Genomic DNA, 26,382 nt, shown 5'->3' with positions numbered 1-26,382 from the left:
TCAGCATTGGAACAATTTTGGCGGGAAATCCAATGTTTCAAGGTCATTTATGTAATTTCAAGGTCAAGTAAAATTCTAGCAAAAGTGGGCAAGGACAGACCCTCTTCAACTGCGTAAGGATGAGAGGGGTCTTGTGGGTGATGGTGCGGGAAAGCTAAACAGCTTAGATTACAATAAACATCAGATGATTTGTGGGAAATTTCTTCATCATATAAGATGCTGAAACGTTTTCAATTATCTATGCAACATTTAGTGTTCCTATTAGGATGCCATTTTCATGATATATATTGGACATAATTGAAGTAAAGTTCTCATATCTTATATGATTTTGTAGAAGATTGTGGCAGGAGTTTCGTGACTATTTTTTTATGATCCAATGGTTGTTGTAGTTTCTAATAGGAATACACCAAAATCAGACTCAAAATTGTGAAAGATAAAATGGAAATGACACTCAGACTTTTATAAATATGTTTTATTATCTCTGTTGACTCCTACATGGATAGTCAACCAATATCTGTCTCATCAAAAATCCCAGGGTTAGAGATCATTCTTCTACATACAGAGTTCTTTCCCTTGACACATCAAATCTTATTTAATGTACATTATCAACATTAATTCTGTTTTAAAATGGTTCAACCATGATATCAAAATATACTGTCAAGTCCTGAATCAAAAGATACTTTAGGTACAGAAGCCTGACCATTCACATAGAAACTTCTGACTTCGAAAAGCCTGGAAATATATTCAACTGAAGCTTTGCTAGCACCTCTTGTCTTACATTAACCAGAGTTTATTACAAATTAATCCACTGAAAATACTCCCAAAATAACCTAGGACTTTTATAAAGAAATGCAAATATGACAAGCCCAATTGCAGAGGAGCATAAGGTGTTTCACAATGACCGATTATCATGGTTATCTCACAAGTACTGCATTTTAGATTCCAGTTTTTTCTGCATATCTTCTGCCTGTAGTTGTTCTAAAGTTAATAGTGACAGACCAAGTTGATCTTCCTGAAAGATGAGGACACATAATTCCATAAAAATATAGTACATCAAAGCAAAAATCTCCAACAATAAATGTTAATGCATGTTTAAAATTTCCCCAATATACAGACAGAGTAGACTTAGTATTGTAATCCTACAGTATTTAATATTCTTTAATATGCTGAAAACTTGTAAGACCAAGGCAGATGATAAGTAAGTAAGCGTTCTTCTAGTTACAATGTGCTGATAAGGTCATTAACATGAATAATTGTATACAAATAAGGAACAAAAAAGATACCAACCCTACTAAATGGTTGAGCCATTTGACGTAAGAATTTTTTAGCCACCAGAAGACCCTCATCAGTTGATAAATTACATAAATTATCAGTTAAATATTCCTGAATCCACCTTGGTAGTTTACCACGTTTATCTGCCCTTGCGAATCTCTAAATTCAAATTAGATATGTGATTAACCTCAAATCAACTAAGGAAAAATTCAGAATAAAGACTATTATCAATACACATCGGAGGTACTGGAATCTTTAACCCATGTCTGAATAATTTTTGCAAATATTTGAATTTCTCACAATTGAGAGCTTTCTTTACTAGTTGTGTATTTCAGATGATGAAATTTAAACAGATTTAATTTGAATTTTCCTGTTGAATGCAGAATTTCATGACAAATTCAAACACAAATGATTTTTCTATAAAGTGGCACTAACTTTATCTGCAAACACCATAATACCATAGTCTGTTTTTCCTCTTAAAGCTCGCCCCACACATTGAGCTGCATGTCTCATAGCATCAAACGTTAGAAAGTCATTCTCACGAATTTGATACTGTTCTCTTAGATATTCTAATCGAGCCTAAAAAAACATGTATCCAAATCACTATCACAAATATTGTCAATTTCTTTGCAATGGAATTAGAATCTAAATCCATGGGTCAGTATTCTGCGAGTTTCTGCCTAATTATTTCAGATACATTCGTTACTTTTCATTGAATTTATCAAAAATACTTATTGATGATAGAATAATAGTGGTTAAAATTGGTAAAATATTCTTCTCTATAATTAGATGCTAGATAATTAATATTATTCACCTTCAGAATTCTACTCTGTGTATAAACATAGGGAATACCAAACATAATAACAGCTCTTCCATAATGGTGATCTACAAATTTCATACCATCCAATATAAAATACATGTATATGTATGTATTCAGCATAACTCTTAAAAATTATTGATTACCTTTCAATTTCTTCATAAATATTTAAATTTATCAATTATTTATTGTAATGCATGTCAATGGAACTCTTACCAAAATCTATTCCTTCTGAAACTTTTCCTCTTGCTACTGATAATAATACAGCACCTCTTCCATTTTCACATGCCTTCAAATACAAACATACCATGTTATAAATACAGTAAGATCATGTTACATTATGTTCCAAAGTACCTTCTTTTCATATTTGCCAATGTCTTCAAAAATTATAGAAATTTGAAATATTAGTGTTATAAAAGATGGAGGTACCGAGATAGATATAATCTCCAAGAAATAATTTCACCTTTTGATAATTGAGCAGAGCCAGAGAAGTTTCTGCAGCATCTGGTGTTTCTATAAATAATAGTTTACGTTTCTGGATCTGGTCAATTATACCCTGAAATATACAAGTTTTGAAATAAAAAATATGTAATTTATAATAAAATCTATATATGACATGCTTAATAGCTCTTGAAGCATGTCAAAATTCAAACAAGATTATCACAAATTTTATATAAGATAATGAACTATTTGCAAAATGTAAAATCCACTAAACCTATAGCATGAGGCCTAAAAAAATTAAACTACACAACCAAACTAATAGTTGTTTCAAATTGAATAGTTAAATAATGCTAACAACAAACAATCAAAATGACCAAATATAAAGATATCATACTTATTATGGAACTAATTATTTACTCCAAAATATATATGACAATTTTCATATTCAAATTACAAAAACTGGGTAATTAGATAAATATTAAAAAGTCAAAGTAATTTTAAGAATAAGGGTCATAATTTTAACAATTTTTCTTATATTTTTGCCATGTATTGTTTATACTATAGAGGTGTATATGAGGAGTTATTGTAAGACTATGTAAATATTTAGAGTAATGAGCTAATGTTCACTAGACAATAGGTGATCAGTTGGAGAATGTTAGGTTTCAACTGAACACTCTTCAACTCACAGTTAGAACAAAAAGTCTTAAAACTTAGCTGTTCTCAAAGGGAGGTAATTCTTTGACCTCATAAGGTCAACCATGCAACCATGCAATGCACATGCAAAGGATTTAGGCCAATCATCTCCTGTGTCACATAATGACAGCTGGCTCAGCCAATGAGAAGGCTTAAAACAAAGTTTGACAGGTGGGAAAGTGTAATTGAAGTGAAGATGATTCAATGAGGGAAGGGACATTGTAAGAGACATTAGTTTTATCAAGTTGACTAGATGATCACAAGTTTTGGAGTGAAGATAAAGTTGTATAGCTGAGTAAGATGTCAGAGGAAAATGATAGGAAATCAGCTCAGGTATCTGGTGACTCCACAGAAACTGTAAAATTACCTGATTTATACACAGCAATGGCTGGTATTTGTTACAATAACTCACATCATACTTCAACAAAATCTGATGAAAATAAATGCTTAGTTGAAACTCATCCTGATTCTACAGTGACTAAACAACATCAAGCCATTGATTCTCAGAATGCACAGGATGGCAAGAAGTCTGTACAAAATACTGCTGTTTCTACAGTCTCAGAAATTACAGATAGCCAAAACTATCATGTCACTGAGCAGGCTAAAAACCAGCCTTCCTCTTCCAACCATCCATTACCCAATTTCTCCACCTGGGACCAACTGTCTTGCCCTTCCCTCCAAAATTATCCTGGCTCACAGATACTTAACCCTTTAGCTGCAGCCGCTGCCCAGTACAGTGAATATTATAATTTATCGTCCCGTTCAGCTGGTATGGTGTATGAAGATTGGCAGTATCCAGTATATTATTCAAATTACTATGACAACCCAGCAGATGTAGCCAAATACTGTGAGCAACAGAAAAGTGTTGATGTAAATTTTGATAAAACAAAATTATCCACAGAGAATTTATCCCAAGATTCAATTGTTGATCGAAGTTGTTCAACCCCAGATTTGGTTTTATCTGTGCTACAAATGGAGAATCAAATTAAAGGTGAAATAAATGGGAAGGATAGACTGAATCATTGGTATAGTTCTGTCAGCAGTCCAGATTGTTCACCAATAACTGGTATACCTATAACTGCTGAGAGTCCTGCTCCATCCACGGAACAAGACAGTGGATTTTTTTCCGAGGATCCAGTTTCACCAATATTTATGTCCCATAAACAGACAGTAACTCAACTGGAAGAGACCAATCAAAAGTATTATGTCTATGTTCCTGAAACCAATGAAGACTGGAAGAATTACCATCATATTAACCCAGTTCCACTGATGTGTAGTGACATGACGAGGAAAATGGTCAACAAGTCAGCCATGTTGAGTGGATGGAAGCCAGGCCCTGGTTACCCAATGTTTCCTCCTGAAGTGTTGTCAAGAAACCCTGGATTTAAACAAGATCCTGACAACTGGCAGATGTCAAAATATCCTCAATTTTCAATGGGTAAGGGACATAAGTCAGGATTAAAAACAAAAGCTGTCAGACCTACAAGATGTGCTACACCAATCCCTTCAACTATAACATCTACAGGGCAAGTTCAATCCGATAAAATAACCTCATCCTTGCCCTCCAACATGATGGAAGCTCACACAGCTGCCAACAAGATAAGTCAAGAGATGCACACTGTACAAACCTTGAGCCCACTAGAGAAATCTACTAAAGATATTGTTAATGGGTTTATTAACAGAAAACCAACTCTGATCAGTACAGTAAAACCTAGTCTTCCAACCAAACGCAAGCTGGAAGTTATTGATGAGAAAAATGTGAAAAGAGTTCGACACAATGAGCCTTTAAATCAACAAGGAATTTCCGTTATGCAGAGATGGTATGAGCAGAACCATGAGAATCCCTACCCTTCAAAACAGGATAAAGAGGATATGGCTCGATTAGGAGGAATCAGTGTTACTCAAGTTAAATCATGGTTTGCAAATAAACGGAATAGAACCAACAATACCCGACCAAAAGTACATAAGAGAAATGTAGAAGAGAAATTATTGGAATTATGTCACCAGTTAGCTTCCGATGCAAGGAAGTCAACACTAGATAATGCCTTCGTGATCCAACAATTATCGGCCATTATTGATGAGCATCATCAAGTACCACATTAAGTAAGATTTGAATTTCTACATCTTTATATATAGTGCTATAAATACTGTTTTTTTTTTTCAAACTCTAGACCTAGTGCTAAATGTGCAATTGAATTATATTTGAAGTGACCTGGAGTTATTGTGGTTGATTGAATACAGTGTTGATATTTTTGGTTTGTGTTTGTTAAATGTGTTTGTAATTTCAAGGTAATTTGAAAACGTTTCCTCTTTTCTTTCTCTTTCTCTCTGTGGGCAGCTACCGCTTTCTTTCTCTTTATAAAGTCTTTGTCTCCTGTATCCTTTGTCAAGTCTCTATATATATATATATGTTTGTCTTGCATGCTTTATGTTCTTGTGTATTTTTGTAATGTATAAGTGCTATTTATTTTGTGCCAGATTACTAAGATGTCCCTTGTTTATAAACACTCAACAAGATTTGTGTATTAATAAATCTGAAGCAAAAATATTGCTGTTGAAGTACATGTCTTTCCCAACAAGCTCATTAATATCCGCATACTTTAGTTATTAAACTCAAAGGCTGTAGATGTGCATGTTAATGAACTTAAATAAATTTTGTGTTCGAATTTCAAATTTGTCAAATCTGATCATAAATGAATTGAGAATTAAGATAACGAAAAATTTCAATTTGAATAAAATGTTGCACAATAAAATCTTATAAACCTAGAACACTAGAAATTGTCATTTAATCATAATTTAAGTTAATTATTCGTAAATTTTGATTATCAAATCATTTATGATCTAACTAATATGTCAATAATCGTATTCACAAAATTATAAGTTTTTAAATTTTCAGAATAAAATACATATTGAATTAACGATTTTAAAAAAAGGTTTCTGAATAAAATGAAAATTTTAACAGGTTTTTATATTTTAGTTGATTTCTATTCAATTCAATTAATAAAGTAAATGAATGACAGATCTAAAAATATATTTAGAGAAAAATCATTCAGAATTTCCTGTCTTTAAAAAGGTATCTTTGATTATATTTGTAGGCCAACTACAGAATTTTTTTATATATTAAGTCAATAAAAAAGTATTGGGTAAACATTTTTACCCATAACTATTTTAGTCAATCAAATAGATTTTGAATAAATTTCAAGTTTTATGTCCATATTTCAAATTTATGTTCAAATGTTAGAACATCTTTTGTATGTATTTATGGCAATCAGCGAAATTATCATACTTCACACTCATTTTCAGTGTCTAAAAGATCGAGATATTCCATTGAAAAAACACATTTTAACACAAGCTTATCAATTATCTAAACTTAAGTGAATCTTGCAATAAGTCAAATAAGTATTATAATTACAGAACTTTTTATTTTTTGCATTTGTATAACAGTTTTGATGCATTGTAAGACTGTGTTAAGTGTGCAATTTTCATTGGAAATTCTCTGAAAAATATTCAAAGGATTTCTAAATATCTAGTCAAGACTGAGTTTTAGGTTTTTCCCAAATTTTGCTCTTGCTATGAAAATGGAAGGTATCCTTGTATATCAAAGAAATTATTTTTTGTTTATGTACAATAAAATTTGAATCCTAGAGGGCAAGTAATTCCAGGGAATCCTTTGGGATTGGAATTTCCCCAGAAGGGAAATCAAAGAATTGGGGGAAGAAGGAATACCTTAAAGAATATTGTGATAAAATAAGTATGTGATATTATTTGTGATATGTTATAGAATATGAATCCTTGCTATACATATGTTGTTATCGTTTATTTTTCTTTTCCTTTATTCCATAAATTTTTATTAGAAAATAAACAAAGAATCTGTTACCAAACTTAATGTTTTTTTATGACCCCTGTTGACCCTAAAGTGTCTTGAAAAATAATAGCACCTAAAGAAATGAAATGAACAACATGCAAGTTTAAAAATCATTTTATTAAACAATAACACTGCATTTTATTCTGGAAAACCACTTGTTCTCAATGTGCAACATTTTGGAAATGATATTTTTCCAGTTGTTACAACTGATGACTTTCAACTTTGGCTCAAAATGACTACTGAGGTGTCAAATTGTAATAAGAATTAAGTCCTCATAAAGCAATTAGTAGAATGGATTCTAATCATATCAACGCTTTATTAACATATCATTAAGTTTGCATACAAGGGGCTTGTTGCTAGAACTTTGAAACTTTAAGATACTCATCAACATACAATGTTCTATAAGCTCTTGAATGGGTGTAAATTTTATGAGATAGAGAAACCTTAAAAACATACAGACAAAAAAACCCAGGAAAAATATTAATATACAAATAGCTAGTATACTTACTTGTTCATACCAAACTCCAACCACATTCTCCTATAAAAAAAAAAATAAACCATACATTAAATGATTAATTGAAGGTACAATCTCAAAGATATTTGTCATAACTTTAATTGCTTGAGATAGTTTTCACCTTTTGAAGATAAAAAGTTGACCAAAAAAGTGAACAACAAATCTAGATTATTTGTGAATTCAGGTTTGATTCAATATGTAATTTTGGGGTAGAATAGTTAGTAATTGAAACTATACGAGGGCCGGAGAATTGGACTGTTTATGTTTTTGAATGGGATCTAGATGTGTAAAAAAAAAGCTCGACTAAAAACTCTTTGACTGAACTAAATATTGGCACCTGTAATTTTTACTTCAAGTAACTATAACTACCTACCATATAAATATAACTTGTAAAAAATGACACGATTCCATCAGGTACAGCACCACACATTTCTACCAATAGGTTTCCATAGTTACGGATTACAGCTGAAATATAGAATTTGAATCAACAGTACATATAAACAAGCTTTCAAATATTCTTACAAATTTGATAAAATTTATGGCATTTAAGGTTACACTAATTCGAACATGAAAAATTAGCCTGTTAGAGCAGAACTAGACACAAGCCACTTGTTTTTGTCTAAATATTGGCTTACCAACATCTTCTCTTGTTTCAAATTTTGATGACATGGCGACTTGATCATTTCCTTTACTAACAATCTGAAATAACAAAAATCAGGTTATAGATATAAATACTTTACATTACATTAGACTGATAAAAACCCAGTTATTATACTATTCTTTTATAAAAGACTTAACAAAATACATGAAGACTCAATTTCAATTCAAGTAACTGTTTTGTTTTGACACCAAGACTAGAAAGCTCAAATCATTTAGGTGAGTTTATAAGAGTCTGATAACAGAAACCCTTCCTTTAATACAGCACACTTTGGCATTATACTGATGAAACTGGAGACTTATACTGTATTTGATATCTCTAGTATGTGGGAAATTTCAATTAAACAAAAAGCTGATTGTTGAAACTTACCATAGGACAGATACAAGTTCTAGCTAGAGTCATGGTAAATGTTGCCATGGTAACAGGACGGAAATCTAATATCTTAGGGTACATATCTAATGGTGACAAAGTCTAGAAAATAGATACATAATTGTAAATGAAATGATTTGCAGGACAGTCTTTAACCAACAAGAGCCTTGAATGCCTAAAACTCTTGATCAAGCCAATTCCACTCGAGCCAGCTGCGAATGGGTTAAGGTTGTCTGGAAAAGATCAAAGATCGCGCAAGTACTACATGATACACAGGTTCTCAGAAAATTGAAGTTGCTATCCTTGTAAAATAAGGCTGTTTCTATTTTTTCCTTCTTCACTCAACTAAATAATAACATGCATATTATGAATAAATTAATTCTACTTACTCCAGAAGTAATAACTACAGTTTGAAATCTATCAAAGACTGGTTTAATAGCTATAGAGGCATCCATACAACTAAAATATAATATAGGATTGGAGATAGTTGGTGTTCTATCATCAAATGGTTCAATTATCAACACAAAACCTGAAATAATACAATTTAATAATTTCAGCTAAGGATAAATAGATGTTCCCAAAAATCAAGAAAATAAACAGAGATTCCACTTTATTTAATCAATGTGGTGATAAATGTTATTATTTTCAATTGTACTAGCAATGAATACACACAGATGGCCTGCCAATATCTGATAACTAAACTGGTGTGTCTACTTGAAATGTTTCATTTGCACATCAGATAAATGATAATATTTAATATTTAATAGATGACACTGTGAACAAGCAGTAAACTGAAAGAAGTAAATCAATCTACTTTTAGGTAGGTAATAACAACATTAAATTGGCAAAGCAAATCATTTTCTCAATTGGCAGCCAGTCATGTCTTTTTGGTTATACATCATCTATAGCATCAGGCCGATACACAAACATTAACTTACCTTTAGCATAAGTACTAACAAGTGTAGCAAAGTTTGATAACAAAATTAAAGCTGAGAAATTCTCCATATCTGTTAGTTCTAATGTTCTCATTAATGATGCTAGTCTCTCAGCACAAAATCTGAAAGAAATTCAAAGAAACTTTCACAGTCCTAACAAGATTAAACCATATAATTCTAAATTATGTGCACTTATTTAACTTAATTTGTCAACCATTCACAGAAATCTCTGTTGAGTAAGTACTACCACTTTAACTATATTAATGTACTATTTATTACAATCATGCCCAGTTCATTGTTTAAAAGAAGTAAGACGAAAAGTTAAGTCAATCTCAAACTTAGCTTTTTGTACATCAATGAGTATTTAGCTTACCTCAATGGTTTTCTATCTATACATATTTTCTGAGCACAATCTTTCAGAAAGGATGGTGGAGACTCAGATACTACATGTTGTATTCTTAATCTAGATTTTAAATATTCTAAAAATCTCTTCATAAAACTTAAGAAATGTTCAGCGTTTCTGATTGTACCTGGTACAGCCTCTGAAAATAACGGAATTCATTCAACTTTCATGTCAGATACTGTTCGGCCAACTTCAATAAGCTTCATGTAAAAAAAAATAATGATAATGTGAGATCATATTGAAACAAGAAAGTAAAGAGGTTGTATTGTGTTTTATTACGGTCTTAATGCAAAGGCCCTAAGATATCATAAGCTGCTTTTGTGATAGTGAAATCAATATATGCTTAGTTATAGAGCAATTGCAAGAATCACAGACCTGATTGAAATTAGGTGCAAATCAAATCAATGCTATGAGTGTCCACAATACACTTAAAAAGTTGAGGAAACTTCTTTACAAACAATGAATAAATATTTATAAGTATCTATCCATAATACAAAGATTATTAATAAATATAATATACCAAACAACTACCTTGAAGAATTTCATCTGGCAAAACTGAAATAAAAGATAAAGATATTATATATAGGAACATGTGAATTTGAGTACAATTTACATCCAATAAATACTTCTTAAGTTCCAATAAACCACCATGGACTGAAATATCTTACAACATTGATTTTAACTCTTTTTAAAACACAGAAGACAATATTTTACTTGAACTTAAATTCAGAAAAATGGATTAATAGAGTCTGATGTCTAACTATGACAATCAGTGGACTATTTATACACTCCACTCAGTAGATATACCATGATTATTGTGTCCTGCCCTGAACATGCTCCACGGTTGCTATTCTTACAGATCATTGTTTTAAAGCTTAATATATATGGAAAATATGAAATGATATAATAATTGGAGTAAAATGGTTTTTATGACAGGCTAGAACTATAATGACATATTACCTGGATTAGCTAAAATAACATCAGTTTCTCTCTGTATATTGGCTTCTCTTAATCCTTCTACCATTCTATTATATTCTTCTTTTAACTTCTTTTCATCTCCCTCTTTTACTCTACAATATATATTATACTCACAGATACATCTAGGGACCACTTGATCGATGAGTTCTGCACGTTCAGGATCCAATTGAGTAAAATTAGACAAAGGGATTAAAGGAAAAATTTTGAATGCTGTGACATAATCTGATTCAGAACTCACCAATCAAGAGCCATGTCATTACACCAGCAGACATCAATTGAGGCTTATATATTGGGCCTCTATACTTTTTTCAATAAAAAAAATAGTGATACCTACAGCTTTGTTTAGAATATTATGTTCCCAGACATTTGTAATTTAAATGTGTAACTGAAAGTGAGAAATTTGTTGCAACATCCATGAGAATAGGTAAGTTGGATATTGAATATCTACAATATAACCTACCGTTTGATATGTCTATCTAAACTTTCTATATTATTAGAACATCTTTCTAACGTTCTTTTTGATATCTTAACACTCATTGATTCAATACATACATTATCTACAATAGAAATAACATTTAACATAAAATATATAGAACAAGTCTAATAATACCATTCCTTCCAATGATCCTTGACTATAGACAATTTTGAACGAATGATGGCATCATCTCATCACTAGTCTATTTAAGAGGATTCAGTTCTCAACCAATTAAGTTACTTAAACAAAATGTGATTCTGCAAGAGCTCTTTTAACAGTTCATGTAATGTTATTATTAAACAATATTCAAATGATAGATGAAGCTTATATTGTGATCAGAAAAGATAAAAATATTTGTTGACAGGAACAAGTGTATTTTATTGCATTCTTATACTATTCTTGAGCTTTCATAAACTCAACTCTTAATATTTATAGACAAAAGAAAAACAAGGTTCACCTATATTGTGAGCCTCATCAAAGATTACCACAGCCTTTTTAGATAATTCCTTTGATACTTGTTCTGCTATTTTAGGGTCTAATAAATAATAGTAACTATATACAACTATATTGGCATGATGAATCTAAAATATAACAAAAGATCCTTATGAAGATTAGGCTACACAACTTTTATATAAAATTTAATATCCCATATCTTCTATTTGGCCTAATAAGAAATAATCTGTATGGATTATATAGTGTTACATAGTTAGATTGGCTAGCTGATATTGCTTATGTCTTTATCACCATCTTGTACTATAAAGATTCAGTAAGAATTTTAACGTACAGTAATATTTTGGTTCGTGTTCTTTTCATACAACATTTAGAAATAGAGGATTTAGAAACTGTAGATTGATTCCCACAAGTATTGACCATTGAATCAAGACTCTAAAACTAGTGCATTCTGACTGCCTTATCAATACTTACTGCATGTCTTGTCAGGAAATATGGACAAAATCCTTTCGTTCTTCCATATTCTCTTAAATCATCCTGAAATAAGGTGGTTTAGGGTCATTGAAACCTTTCAGTCTTGTTAAATTTTAGCTTAAAAAGTCAGTTAACAATTATTCAAAATCAGTAAACCATTATTTAAAACCAATACATGCAAACCATCTATCTAAAATCAGTGAACCATTATTTAAAAACAGTAAACCATTATACAGTAAACCCTCATTCATAATCAGTTAAGTCAAATTTATCTTGTTTTGGTGTTTTGCAATTAGAGTTGTGGGAGAAACAGTATTGATAGAATAAAGTTGATTTAAAATGACCTACCAGATTATATACACCAGGTGGCAGAGGAGTATCTCGTCCATGAGCATCAAAATCCTACAAGATAAAATAATAACCATTCATTTAAAAGAACAAACAACATGATACTGTGCAATATGTTTTATCAAATCATCTGTCATCATCATACATGATAGTAAATAAACTGTTATCAGTACCATGAATTCTACAAGATGTCCAATTTGTTCAGGAGTCATGGTACAAAGTATACCCAAATCTCACCTCATAAAAAGAACAGACAGGGATATCTGTATTGTGTTTATGTTTCTGTCTAATATGGGAGGCTGTTAACTGATGACACTGACCATCTACTGTTTTACCATCTCGACTTTGACTCACCTAGGATAAGACACCAAACTAAAATTAAGCAGCAGCCTAGATCTGAGAAATATACCAGTCATGTATTACACAAAAATTTATATGTTTTTTTTCTTACTTTTAATATTTTTGGATAGAATTTTGTTTCAAAAAGAGTTTAAGACAAGAAATAAAGATATATATTTATGATAAATTTCCTGATATCCACCTAAACCAATATCAGCTACAACAATTTGTGAAACCATTACTTCTTTTATGAACTTTGACTTATTAATTATGCGTGTGTTCATTGCTTCTTAACGTGCAGGTTTAATTCACTATGAAACTGACATCAACTTTCTCTTTAATTCCTAAGGTATATCTTCTTATGTTTTGAAATCCAGATTAAACAAATTCATAACGGAGGAGAATGGAGCTCTGGTATTCCAACCATTTTCTTTCGCTTTCTTGATTCATTAAATCACTACTTACCTCAGGATGACAGCATAGATTCTTTCTGGAGCTGAGAGCTAACCCCAGAATCTGTTGTTCTTGTCCTGTTTCAGTTTCATAAAACTTCACCAAATTTCTCAATTCTTCTACTACCTACATGTCAAGGACTATGATTATCAGTTATGAATGGTAAAGATACAATGATAAGGATAAACTATTCAGAGGTTATCAATCAAAATATTGGAAATGATATCTTTTAAGTTATGTGGGTAAGCAAGGGGTAATAAATGGATATCTTAATATTAGAAGGGAATAAAAGTTTTCAAAAAGGGGAGCAATATGATAGCAATATAAAGTATCTAACCTTTTCTAATTCAGGAACTGTTCTAGAGCAGTAGATAAGTTTTGTAACCTCCAATGGATTAGCCTGAAAATTGGACAGTTGCAATATATCATTTTCTTCGCAAAAAAATCCACTTTGAGTCTTAGAAGCTAAACTAACTGTGAAGTAAGTGATTGCTTTCAAATCAATCACAATGTGTTTCTTTAATCTCAGGAGCTTATTGGTTGTAAGTTAAAGGCAAAATAAAAAATATTTCACAAACCTTCATGTAAGCTAATACTAACGATAATAATGATACTGTCTTTCCAGTTCCTGAAGGCATTTCCAATACACAGTGACCCTGTTCAATACAAAAAAAAAAAAACAATTTAATCTACATTTTGATTTTCTTGTTAGACAGTAATCATTCTAGTTCACACCTGGTTGGCAAAACATATTGAAGACTCATTGATATTGGCTCATATTTTCCAGGTAGTTCTTAAATCTTTTGTCTTTAAGAAATCAAACTTAAATAAGCTGTAATATATTTTGTTTACTATCAGCAAATTGCCTATAAATCAATTAAATTAAATTTCTTTTAAACAAAACACTGTTGATACCTGAGCATCAATTGATTTCTTCAACTCCAGCATATACAGATACTGTTCAGGATATATATAATCATAGGGAAAATAAACCAATAGACCATCTATATTCAACCTTTTTTGAAAGAGAAAAAATTGAAAGATAACATAAAAAGACAGAGAAGACTTAAGGGACATCTGCAGCACTTCTGGGGATTAATTCATACCTTGAATATATGTAAATAATCTTCAGAACTACCAGTACTAAAATTGTCGCATTATTATGGATACATTTGAATTCAAGGCTCAAATTTCAACAGTAAGCAGTGAACATCATTACTGATTAGTTCAACAAAATGATTCACATTTCTGAGATCAAGGTATGATTTACTACTAATGCCGCAGCTGTCCCATTAACATGTCGTAATAAAAGAATGAAGGTGACAATCAAAATATCATCAAGTTTTAGTTTTAAATTTGCAAATTATGGGCAAATGGAAGGCAACATTCTGAAAGGTTCTTTGCATAAATAAACATATTCCTACTTGATCTAGTGATACAGGAGAATCATTTAGTGTCACAACCATTGTATACATGGATCAGTCACTATCAATCCCGAATAAACATGAAAATAGCCATACTATTTAACCAACAGTAATAATGTGAAATGAGTAAAGCGTGCAGTAAGAGGGTATTTTTTTTTCAATTTTACTTCACTCAGAGAAACAAATGATCGAAAAGGACATACTTCATATTTGAAAGATTTGTGTATCAAAGAGATATCGTCGAAAATATAAAGAGTGTGGTGGTATAAATGCAGTTATTGAGACAAATACAACTGAGAAAGTGAATTATCAGATTGCATTTAGCGGTGCAAGCCTTCACCGGAAATAGCTTTAAAACCGGAAGTAGAATCGAAGCAAGATTATTTACAAATGGCTGCTCCCGTGAATTTAGAAAATTTTCGTCATGTTTATTCCGTAAGACTGTGTCAAACGGTTTATGACGACAATGTACACACGCTCCATCTCATTATTTCAAGAGACGATGCTACATTCATCGGATTTTCAGAGGATAAAGAGTCAGGAACGGGACTTTTGACCGTATGTCATGATATTGCAAATATAATCGAAAGTAGCAAGCCACCCTCTGCAGTTTCTGGCCAATCAGTCAAATCCCTTAAAACAGCGTCAACGTCTTCTGATAAACTGTTGTATACGTCATCCAATAAAGAATTATATGTTCAAATCTGGGTTAAGGATAGTTTAGAATTTACATTACCAAGAATACAACTTGAATCCGAAAATTCTGCAACTAATCCAAGTGATTTGAGATTAATTTGTTCTGATGTTTTCCATGAACATTATGATATCCCGTCATCTGCAGAATTATATTTTAGACCTATCAATCTTTTCCCTTTAAAGAAAATTGTATATACAGTTTCAAGTCAAGAGGCTTTCTTCTGGCTTCAAGATAAGAAATTCAGCCTGGGATTGTTAGTACAAGTTTGTGAAAATGAAATTTTAGTCTGTAAAGGTGATGTTCTGTTGGCCCCATATCCATCAGTTTATTTAGAAGATAAAAATTTCAATTGTGATTGGTTTCATAAAATCTTAACTTTAGAATGTTTGCCATTAGAACATGGAAAGATGGACATACAGACTGAAATTATTATTAGTTATGATGAAGCCTTTGTACCAAATCGACGCACACCAAATCTTTCGCCAAGCAAAAATATTTTTATTTCTGACTTCTGTCGAGCAATTAGTTTTGATCCAGTCAATGAGACGAGAGAAGATCATCCATCACTTGAAGCTGAAAAAAATCAAAGTTTTCTTCTAAATGCTTCAATGGTAGAAAACCAGTCTGTATGGAGAGATATTCTGAATAATTATGATAAAGAACAAACATTTGATTTACACAGTATGATAGGAGTTCCACGGAAATTAATGGTCCAGTATGGTCTTTTTGATGGAAGCTTATTAAAAATTTCACTAATGCCATTAGATGAGCCTCACTTAGAACAATCCCCGTCTCGGGAAGTAGATGGAAAAAGTGATAAACTTGAGGCGAAACCTCGTGTTAAAGAAAAGTTGGTGATGGTTAAAAGTTTGTTACCACAACTTAATACTCATAATATGGTTTATATTTCACCATTAGTATTATTTAATCTGAATCCTGGTCCTGTATTACTGCCAACATTTCATCTATTAGCAGAGGTAATGGTTTTTTGTTTCCTGTATTGGAATGATAAAAATTACAACAGTATTAGGACTGATTCTTATTGCACCCAAACTTACTTTGAATAGGAATTCATTGGTATTTTTACAAAGCATTTGTATAAGTTATTGTTTATTATTAGAGAGTCTTTTATTTCTCTAAGAGCATATTAATAGAGTTATATTGACAACTGTGTGAAAAAAAACTACCAGTTATTTAAATGTAGAAAGATAACAGCACCATTTGCATGTTCAATGATTTCGTAAATAAATTGAAAATGAAGTAAAGCATATTAGAATTTTTTTTTTATAATAGTGTTTAATAGAATGTTAAGATCATGACTTCTCTTTCAGAAATTGATTGACCTTCCATTAGATAGTGATGTTGATGATGGTTGTCAGTCTTTAAGTTCATCATGGAGTATTGGGTTACCAACAGCAACCAGGGTAGAAATAAATTTCATCAACTCTCCACATTATAGCCCACAAACATCATATTCCAGAGCATTGAAGAAATATTTTGCCACGCCAAGGTGAATTATTCTTTTACATAATCTGTATTCTTTATTATTTTTAATGAAATTGATATATGATAAAATTCTTTGAAACCATATTTTTGAGAATATCAGAAATATTTTTTGCCCATTATTTCAGATTAATCAGTATGGGTGATATTATTGCTGTAAAAAGTTCAGGTAAAAATTTAAAAATGATTAGGATTCAAAAATGCTATAATGCATAGGTTCTACTCTAAAGTCTAACCTTTGCATTTGAGAGAACAGTAAGCCAAATTGCCATTAAATTACTTCTTTATAGTTCTTGATGCGAATTGTTTCATCGCATGACATCAACTACATGGTTTGTGAAACATTTAATTTCAGATGACCCTGAGTTTTGGCAGAGTATGACAGCAGACACTGGGTTAAGATGTCCTGTAATGTTTTTTAAAGTAACAAGAATAGAATCACCTGTACCTAAATCAGTATCACATGTTGTGGAATCTGATAAAACTATGCTTTTACAGGTAACATTAGGAATCAATCAAATTAAATACTGAATTATATGTTAGATAAAACAAAAATTTATGGAAACTTATCAAATTACTATAATGCAATAGGTTAAAACGTCAATGCATGAAAGTGTTGAAAAGTCAATATTACATATAAGATCTGTCAGAAGCAGATAGGGAGGGTTGTTTAAAGACCATAGTCAACATAATCATTCCAGAACGAGGCTTATAAAACAAAAAAACAAAAATTGGCATTGTGTCACTGCAGTGAAATGAACACCCTGATGTCTTAAACACCTGTTTCTTCAATCCTACTAACTTAAAACCAATAATATTGTACATTTTTAAATTTGGAATTGATTAAGCTATTTAATGATACTTTCAGATGATGTGCACCTTCACACATTTCGGAGAAAGGGCAGTGTTAAGCCCATATTCATGCTGTTGATAAGGTGTTTCACATAGCTGATTCTTTCACTATGAAGTCACAATGTTTTCAATAGATGACATTATTTACTGTATGAACTTTCCTTTCGCTGTGAATAAGGTCTTGCTATGTTATTTTTTTACAGAAAGGTTCTGACCATAGTTATATACCTAAAATCAGTCAGTTTTATATGAGTGATAATGCTAGACTCTACTGGAATCGTTTAAAATGTCCGGGTTTAAATAGATTTGTTTCCAAACTAAAAAATTTACTATTACCTTTCTTCACTCAAAGGTAAGATTTTTCCTTTTATTTTTACATTTTGAAAGATAAATTCTGGCTTATTTATGTCCATACCAGCCTATATTTACTTCTTATTTAAAGATATGTGTCTCTAAAACAAATACAACGCCTAGAATACTGTTTTTGAATTCTCAGATATCTGAATTTAGATATTCAAAAGGGTTGCTTTGTGTTCATAGCTGTGGTAAGGTGTGAATGTATAACAATGTTTTATTCTACAGACCAGTAGATGGATATAGAATACAAGTATTACCTACTATATTACTATCAGGTCCTGTTGGTTGTGGTAAAATGACTGTTATAGAATGTGCTGCTCTTAGACTATGTTTACATATACAACAGGTACTCATATCTTAATTTACTGTCAAACTTTTGTCTTGCCTTGAATAGGTTTATATGAAAATACTTCATTAGCAAAGTGATGATTTACTAGAGCTATAGGTTTTACTCTTGTTCTCTCAGTAGTGACTAGTCAGAGCTACAAAATTCTGGTTGTGATTTGTTCTTCAAGGAATTCTGTTTAGAATGAGCTGTTCTTGGTGAAGTCAGTAGATTTTTTATGTCATTTCAAAGAACATCAATTATCTGAAATGCCAGGAATCGAAGATTTTAACATTTGGATATCAATGAATAACCTTTATTTGTCAATACAGTTATATTACATACTTGTTATATCTTGTAGGTCAATTGTCATGATTTGATAGGAGAAACACCAGGTGCAACAGAATCCAGAATTAAAAACTGCTTTATGGCTGGTAGGTTAATTTAAATAATTCCTACTTGATGAACATTACAATGGCAATAGGAATCGAATATTTTTTACATAAAAATGCCTGCTTGACTGTACTATTTTACTGGGAACAGAATACAGAAATGTGTATATAAACCGCTCTGCCATCAGGGTGTATCAGGTAAATTAGTTTTGTGATGGTTCACTGATCCAAAATAAATACAGTGATAAATTTAATTGCAAATTTCAATTCAAATCTTTGGTTGAACACTTTCTTAAAATCCGTTACTGTTAGCTAAACAAATACACTGTATCAGAACTCTCATTTAAATCTGAATAGTATTGTCCGTCTGATATTCTGAGAATTTTCATCCAGTTACATTTACTCAACATATGATAAGGTTTGACACAACATCTTTACATTTTCTTAATTGAAGCAATTTGACTACCTGTCTTATATTTCAGCTAGTGTATATGCACCATGTATACTGGTATTAAAAAATATTCATGCTCTCGGTAAAGAAAGAGGTGGACAGTCTGAAGGTTTGTATAAAGTTCATTTGAAATCAAGACAGAAAGAAGTATGTCTAGTTATTTTTTATAGAACCATGGCTGTTTGATGTGCCAGCATGAAATTCTTGACAGATTTAGAGGAAACTTGGTGAAATAAATTAATATCACTAAAGGAATGAACACTTTTGAAAATTCCAAAAATTATAAACCTATGTTTAAGGCCACAGACAACAAAGTCTGCTCTCTAATCTTGAGAGACACATTGCAATATATAAATTGACTAATATTAAATGATATTGATATTTTGCAGATCCAAGAGTGATCAGTGGGTTTCATAAGAATATTAAACAGATGGCTGTTGAGAGAAGGGAGTATCCATTAGTTATAATAGCTACTACTAATAACATACGAGCTGTATCAGAAAATATGCAGGAAACTTTCTTACATGATATCGAGATGGAGGTAATGTTTACTTTTTGTTTATATCTGAATATGTAACGCTTAGGAACTTGTAAAAAAAAAAATGACTGACACATCACTATCAATCATTTTGCTAACATGGAGATCAGCATGGCATCGTACAAATTAAAGAAAGCTTCTGCAATGATCCTTCTTTATGTTAAAAACGTATCAATACAGCCATTAACATTGTGTAAAGCTACCTTGTACTATTTACCTAGTTACTAGGTAGATACTGTGATAATATATAACAAGTTTTGAGTTTTAATTACCACTCGTTATATTTAGGGACCAAATGAAACAAATAGATTTGACATATTAGAAGCTCTGGTAGATGATGAACCATTAGCTGCTGATCTATCTATAAAACATATAGCACAGAGAACAGCTGTAAGTATCTATAAAACATATAGCACAGAGAATAGCTGTAAGTATCTATAAAACATATAGCACAGAGAACAGCTGTAAGTATCTATAAAACATATAGCACAGAGAACAGCTGTAAGTATCTGTAAAACATATAGCACAGAGAACAGCTGTAAGTATCTATAAAACATATAGCACAGAGAACAGCTGTAAGTATCTATAAAACATATAGCACAGAGAACAGCTGTAAGTATCTGTTAAACATATAGCACAGAGAACAGCTGTAAGTATCTATAAAACATATAGCACAGAGAACAGCTGTAAGTATCTATAAAACATATAGCACAGAGAACAGCTGTAAGTATCTGTTAAACATATAGCACAGAGAACAGCTGTAAGTATCTATAAAACATATAGCACAGAGAACAGCTGTAAGTATCTATAAAACATATAGCACAGAGAACAGCTGTAAGTATCTATGAAACATATAGCACAGAGAACAGCTGTAAGTATCTATAAAACATATAGCACAGAGAACAGCTGTAAGTATCTGTAAAACATATAGCACAGAGAACAGCTGTAAGTATCTATAAAACATATAGCACAGAGAACAGCTGTAAGTATCTGTAAAACATATAGCACAGAGAACAGCTGTAAGTATCTATAAAACATATAGCACAGAGAACAGCTGTAAGTATCTATAAAACATATAGCACAGAGAACAGCTGTAAGTATCTGTTAAACATATAGCACAGAGAACAGCTGTAAGTATCTGTAAAACATATAGCACAGAGAACAGCTGTAAGTATCTGTTAAACATATAGCACAGAGAATAGCTGTAAGTATCTGTTAAACATATAGCACAGAGAACAGCTGTAAGTATCTATAAAACATATAGCACAGAGAACAGCTGTAAGTATCTGTAAAACATATTTTATCCTCTCTATATATTAAAACAAGATGACACTCAGGCTCCAATAAGGATTGATTAGTGTGAAATGGATGGGTGTAAATCTGACAGTTTACATTGTTTACTCATATATATTCAATATTTTATCATTATAAGCCTTATAAAGAGTATTAATTGAATTATTTCAGGGTTTTGTTTTGGGTGATCTAGTGTGTCTGGTAGCTCATGCTAGAAGAGAAGCTTATGCCAGTACACTGAAATTATGGTAAGTATTCTTGAAGACTTTTATTTGATACAGCTACCTGGTATATCAATTATCAGTCATTTCTAATAAAGGCATATACAAAGTCCAAGATAAATGTAAATGGATATTCAGAGTTTATATGTGATAAGGTGAATCTTCTATTATAAAGAAAAGAAAATTCATTTTGCATAAGCTTAATGTAATAAATTTTCTGTGTGATATTTTTAGTAATTTTAATACGACCACATGAAATGAGGTGTGTATATTGGCGTCCCCCATGTCTGTCTGTAGTTCTGTATTTCCGTCCGTAAGGTTTGTCCACAATTGCTCGTAAACACTCAACAATTCTTGACATATTTTGACAAAACTTGGTGTTGGTGTTTGTTATCACCCAAATATGAACCCTATTGAAAATCAGAAAAGTCGAATAACATCTAATATGAGATATTGCCCTTGTCTTAGGGAATATTTTAAATTTTTGACGGACTTTGACCAAACTTAGTGATATTGTTCAATATCGCCCATGGATGAACGTTATTGAAGATCGAAAAATCAAAAGCTATCTTATCATGAGTTATTGACCTTTCTTGAAATCACATTCAATATTTTGCTCGTAAACACTTAAAGGCCAGATTTTGACAAAACTTGGTAATATTGTTCAATAAATCCAAAAAGTTCTAGTGAAGTGTATGCCTGAAGGTTGAATATTTTCATACTGGTAATTGTTACTGTACTGCCAAATAATTTTTTTTAAATCAAAGCTGCCAGTGGGCGTATATTACCTTGTCTGGCAAGCCATCTTACATGATAACTGTATAAATTCTAATACATCGTTCATTGGCTAATATTTGATTTCTAGTGGTCCAGTACATGATATATGTATTGAAGAAGAAGAAGATATAGTTTGTGCTGGTGTTGTTTTACAACAGAATCATTTTGAAGCAGCATTAGATAAATTACAAACAGCTCATTCTGATGCTATTGGAGCACCTAAGGTATGCTGTTGATCTTTTGATTTACATTCTGTCATGTCCTCTTGTCAGATATCTAGGCAATAGACTGTTCAGCCGTGGGCAGGGTCTGTTGCCTTAAATGGACAAGGTGCACCACTTTTTTTGACCAATTATACTTTTGCTTCGAAACGTGAATTTTTTAGCTAAGTCAATCAGTAATAATATTCACAGCTCACTGTTGAAATTTTAGTCTGCAAATCCATGTGTTTCCAGAATTATCCATGTTTGAATGTTAAAATGACGACTCCTCATTTTAAGATACTTTGTGAATAGACATATATAGAAATAGCTAGTAAAATTCCTAGTTTTAAGTATTTTTAAAGGAATTATGCGACTTTCGTACATTTCTAGTATTTCTGAAGACTATTTACATATGTTCAGGACTAAAATCAAGCCCCAAAATGGTGCAACGGTCCCTTTAATGATTTGTACTTCTTTGTGTAGTCTGTATATTTAACAGACTAGAATCACAGATTATGAGGTGTATGTACTACAACCCTAGTATAAAAACAATCAAAAGATTAAATGTTGTGGCAAATTTCCTCTCATGACTTTCTGTAGGAGAATGCACAGAATGGCAAGAAATTGATTCACCCCTTTTACAGTTAAACTGTTATTTAATTTCTTTTATAGATACCAAACGTAACATGGGATGATGTTGGTGGATTAAGTAGTGTGAAATCAGATATTCTAGATACTGTTCAACTTCCTTTACAACATCCTGAATTATTATCAGCTGGATTAAAACGATCAGGTAACTAACTGTTGTATTTTAGTGTTGTGGACAGTATGGAGCCACCTTTTCATTTATGACATGTATATGTATTTTATAAATGTATCTTCTAGGTAATTAACATAAGTCAACTTCTAGCATACATATAGTTTTCACAATTTAGAGTATTTTACTTTGTTGTACCTCATATTCAATTGTTTATTTGTATTTTTTTATTTGTAGGTGTATTATTATATGGTCCACCTGGAACTGGTAAAACTTTATTAGCGAAAGCTGTAGCTACAGAATGTTCTTTAAACTTTCTCAGGTAATTACTACATATATGTCCCTATTAAAAATTTCTTTTCAACTTTCATACATTTAACTTGTATAAAATCTATAATGTAGGATAATGTAGAATAATGCGTTAAAAATTAATTTCTTTTATTCCATGAAGAGTTGACCCAGTTACCATTTACAAACCTTTGTTTCCTTTTATTCTCTTTATAATATCCTCTTTCATCTTGATTTTTCAGTGTCAAGGGTCCTGAATTAATCAATATGTATGTTGGTCAAAGTGAAGAAAATATTAGAGAGGGTAAGTTGGATTATTTCAAAATTAAATATCATTATTGGTGTGTACACACAATCCATTACGTGACGAATAAATGACTTGTCATTTATGTATGTTTGTGGTGTGATCAATTGCGTTTACACACCAATAAATGTAAATATTTATGGATTTGCTTTTAAATAAAATCATTTTTATTTAAGATTCCAAAATATTTTGAAGACTAATTCCCTGATTCTTTATTTTCTACCAGCTATTGAACAACATACTAATGTACTGTACTGATCTGTATATTTATTTTATAGTGTTTAAAAGAGCTAGAAGTGCAACACCATGTGTGATATTTTTTGATGAATTAGATTCTCTAGCACCTAATAGAGGTAAAAGTGCTGATTCTGGTGGAGTTATGGACAGGTGAATATCTCAATTCCTTTTTTCTCTACAATATATGATTTCTCATTGATAAATAACAAATTCACTTAATCATCTTTTTTTAAGGGTATTTTATGTTTTATGTTTTGTTTTTTGTTTACTTTTAATGTAGGCTAAGAAATTTGTCTGATTTAGAACAAAAGTACATTGAAACAATATTTTAAATTATTTTAGAGTGGTGTCACAACTATTAGCAGAATTAGATGGTTTGGGAAAGTCTTGTGATGTCTTTGTGATTGGGGCTACAAATAGACCAGATCTTTTAGATCCTGCCTTATTGAGACCTGGAAGGTAAGAAGTCAAATTTAATTTTGCATTTAATTTTTAATTTAAAAAATTGATGAAACAATGATACAAACATACCAACTGCTAAGTTGAATTTCTCTGACAAAAACAACAAAGAAAAGATAACAAAAATTTTACATCTTATGTTTACAAGTAGAGGACATTTTCTCAGATGTTTGAAATAATTGAATCTTGATTTTATTTTCAGATTTGATAAATTATTATATTTGGGAATCAGTGAAGATAGAGAAACTCAGTGTAAAATTTTAAAAGCTCTAACTAGAAAGTAAGTAACAGTCTTTATTTTCTTGGGCATTTCTTTCTCCTATTTTATAGTCATCTATGATTTGCGGGTATGTGCTCCAGGGTAATATTTTTAATCCAACTGTTATGTACATTATTGAAGATGGGTTAAAACAACCAGTGTAAAATAAGAGATATTTGGCCAGATGAGAAGGAAAGATACGCTCTCAGTATAATGCATAAAAATATTTTCAGGTTCCGCTTAGGAAAACAGTGTAAACTAAAAAAAGTTGTAGAGAAATGTCCATGGAATATGACCGGTGCTGATTTCTATGCTCTTAGTTCTGATGCTATGTTAAATGCAATGAAAAGAAAAATACAGAAACTGGAATTAGGTTAGTGTCATGAAATATATTTTGTATATCTATTGGATTTATTTTACTAAACAAGAAACAGTACTTCGGGATGCATGTTTTAGATTAAAAAAAACATAAGGAAAAGGAAATCTTCTTAATTACAAAAATAATCATTCTTTATTCTAATTTCACAACAATAAAATACTGAAAGGAGAATAGAGCATCTTTCTAAAGCTAAATGAGAGATTGGTGTAGCCTTAGTATACTATAGATAAAACTTTTAGCCATGTGCAACTGGAGTAGAACCACAGAATATCCAAGAGACCACTATCACAAGATACACAACGAACTCAAAGATATTTTTACCAATCAATCTTATTACATTTCACAATTTTCCTCGTCCTTTGTAAAAAATATAATTACTATTTATTGTAATTCCTATATTATTTTTTTGTAGGAGAAACAGTAGATACTAGTGTTGTATGTGTTCAAGAAGAAGATTTCTTAAAAGCTTTATCAACATTAATACCATCAGTATCAGAGACTGAACTAGCTCGATATAAAGTTATCAGAGAAAGATTTGAAGTACCAGATTGATCAGTCCAGTGAAGCTTGTCAACAAAATCAAACCAAACTCTGTCAGTGTGTGAATTTCACTCATTAGTTTCTGTAATACAATGGAGTTGACCATTAACCCTTTTAACACTGTGTGTAAATAAAGATAAGGTGTCACATACCCTTCTTGGGTATTTTATCTGGTAAGTATGTGATTGGTAGAGCAGGGTTGATATTACTCACTTAATATATGAACTCTCTCAAAACTGATTTCAACTTGGTTGGTTACATAAGCCATACAATGCCATCAGGCGCTACACTAGCACAGGACCTCAATTTCTCATATTTATTCATGGCAATAAAGTTTTGTTTAGTATAAAGCTTCTTGACATATGAAGGACTAGGGTGGAATTCAGACTTTAAAATTATATTTCAATAATAAAAGTAAATGGCTGCAGAATGAAGTGTATGAATGGGCTGAATGAACCTGAAGATGTGACAGTTGTTTTTGTTTTGTATTTTTCTACATCTAATATTTCTATCCTTCTAAACTAGTCACATGTTTAACATGTGTAACAATTGTGTTTCTAATTATGTTTTTGATTTATAGAAATGTGTCATACTAACCATAGACTTGACGGAGGATAAACATTAACATGTCAAGATTAGATG

General features: G+C 31.3%; 2 protein-coding genes across 2 annotated transcripts; one reads left to right on the top strand and one right to left on the bottom strand.

Annotated features, from left to right (window-relative positions):
• Positions 1 to 461: 461 nt before the first annotated feature.
• On the bottom strand, positions 462 to 15,116 carry LOTGIDRAFT_238022 (hypothetical protein; the record flags this gene model as incomplete). Its single annotated transcript, XM_009048747.1, has 25 exons — positions 462 to 1,012; positions 1,288 to 1,431; positions 1,708 to 1,851; positions 2,087 to 2,157; positions 2,306 to 2,378; positions 2,553 to 2,645; positions 7,597 to 7,626; positions 7,976 to 8,067; positions 8,238 to 8,301; positions 8,630 to 8,731; positions 9,019 to 9,158; positions 9,568 to 9,686; positions 9,938 to 10,106; positions 10,499 to 10,522; positions 10,928 to 11,037; positions 11,406 to 11,502; positions 11,878 to 12,001; positions 12,345 to 12,407; positions 12,693 to 12,746; positions 12,930 to 13,046; positions 13,497 to 13,610; positions 13,822 to 13,884; positions 14,063 to 14,140; positions 14,400 to 14,499; positions 15,112 to 15,116. The coding sequence occupies 25 exons, from the start codon at positions 15,114 to 15,116 to the stop codon at positions 920 to 922; spliced, it is 2,283 nt and encodes a 760-aa protein (XP_009046995.1). The 3' UTR covers positions 462 to 919.
• A 3,400-nt stretch (positions 15,117 to 18,516) lies between these two features.
• Positions 18,517 to 25,752, top strand: LOTGIDRAFT_138655 (hypothetical protein; the record flags this gene model as incomplete). The annotated part of the gene is made up of 15 exons (XM_009048746.1): positions 18,517 to 18,663; positions 19,004 to 19,080; positions 19,521 to 19,594; positions 19,875 to 20,026; positions 20,312 to 20,413; positions 21,488 to 21,564; positions 22,403 to 22,538; positions 23,190 to 23,310; positions 23,512 to 23,596; positions 23,805 to 23,866; positions 24,145 to 24,253; positions 24,446 to 24,562; positions 24,765 to 24,842; positions 25,055 to 25,194; positions 25,613 to 25,752. 15 exons carry the CDS (start codon positions 18,517 to 18,519, stop codon positions 25,750 to 25,752), a joined length of 1,617 nt encoding a protein of 538 aa, XP_009046994.1.
• Positions 25,753 to 26,382: the final 630 nt, after the last annotated feature.

The sequence above is a fragment of the Lottia gigantea genome (genome assembly GCF_000327385.1).
Source record: "Lottia gigantea unplaced genomic scaffold LOTGIsca_128, whole genome shotgun sequence".
In the NCBI taxonomy this organism is placed as follows: domain Eukaryota; kingdom Metazoa; phylum Mollusca; class Gastropoda; family Lottiidae; genus Lottia; species Lottia gigantea.
Note: the sequence above shows the minus strand (reverse complement) of the source record. Positions and strands in the feature narration are given on the sequence as shown.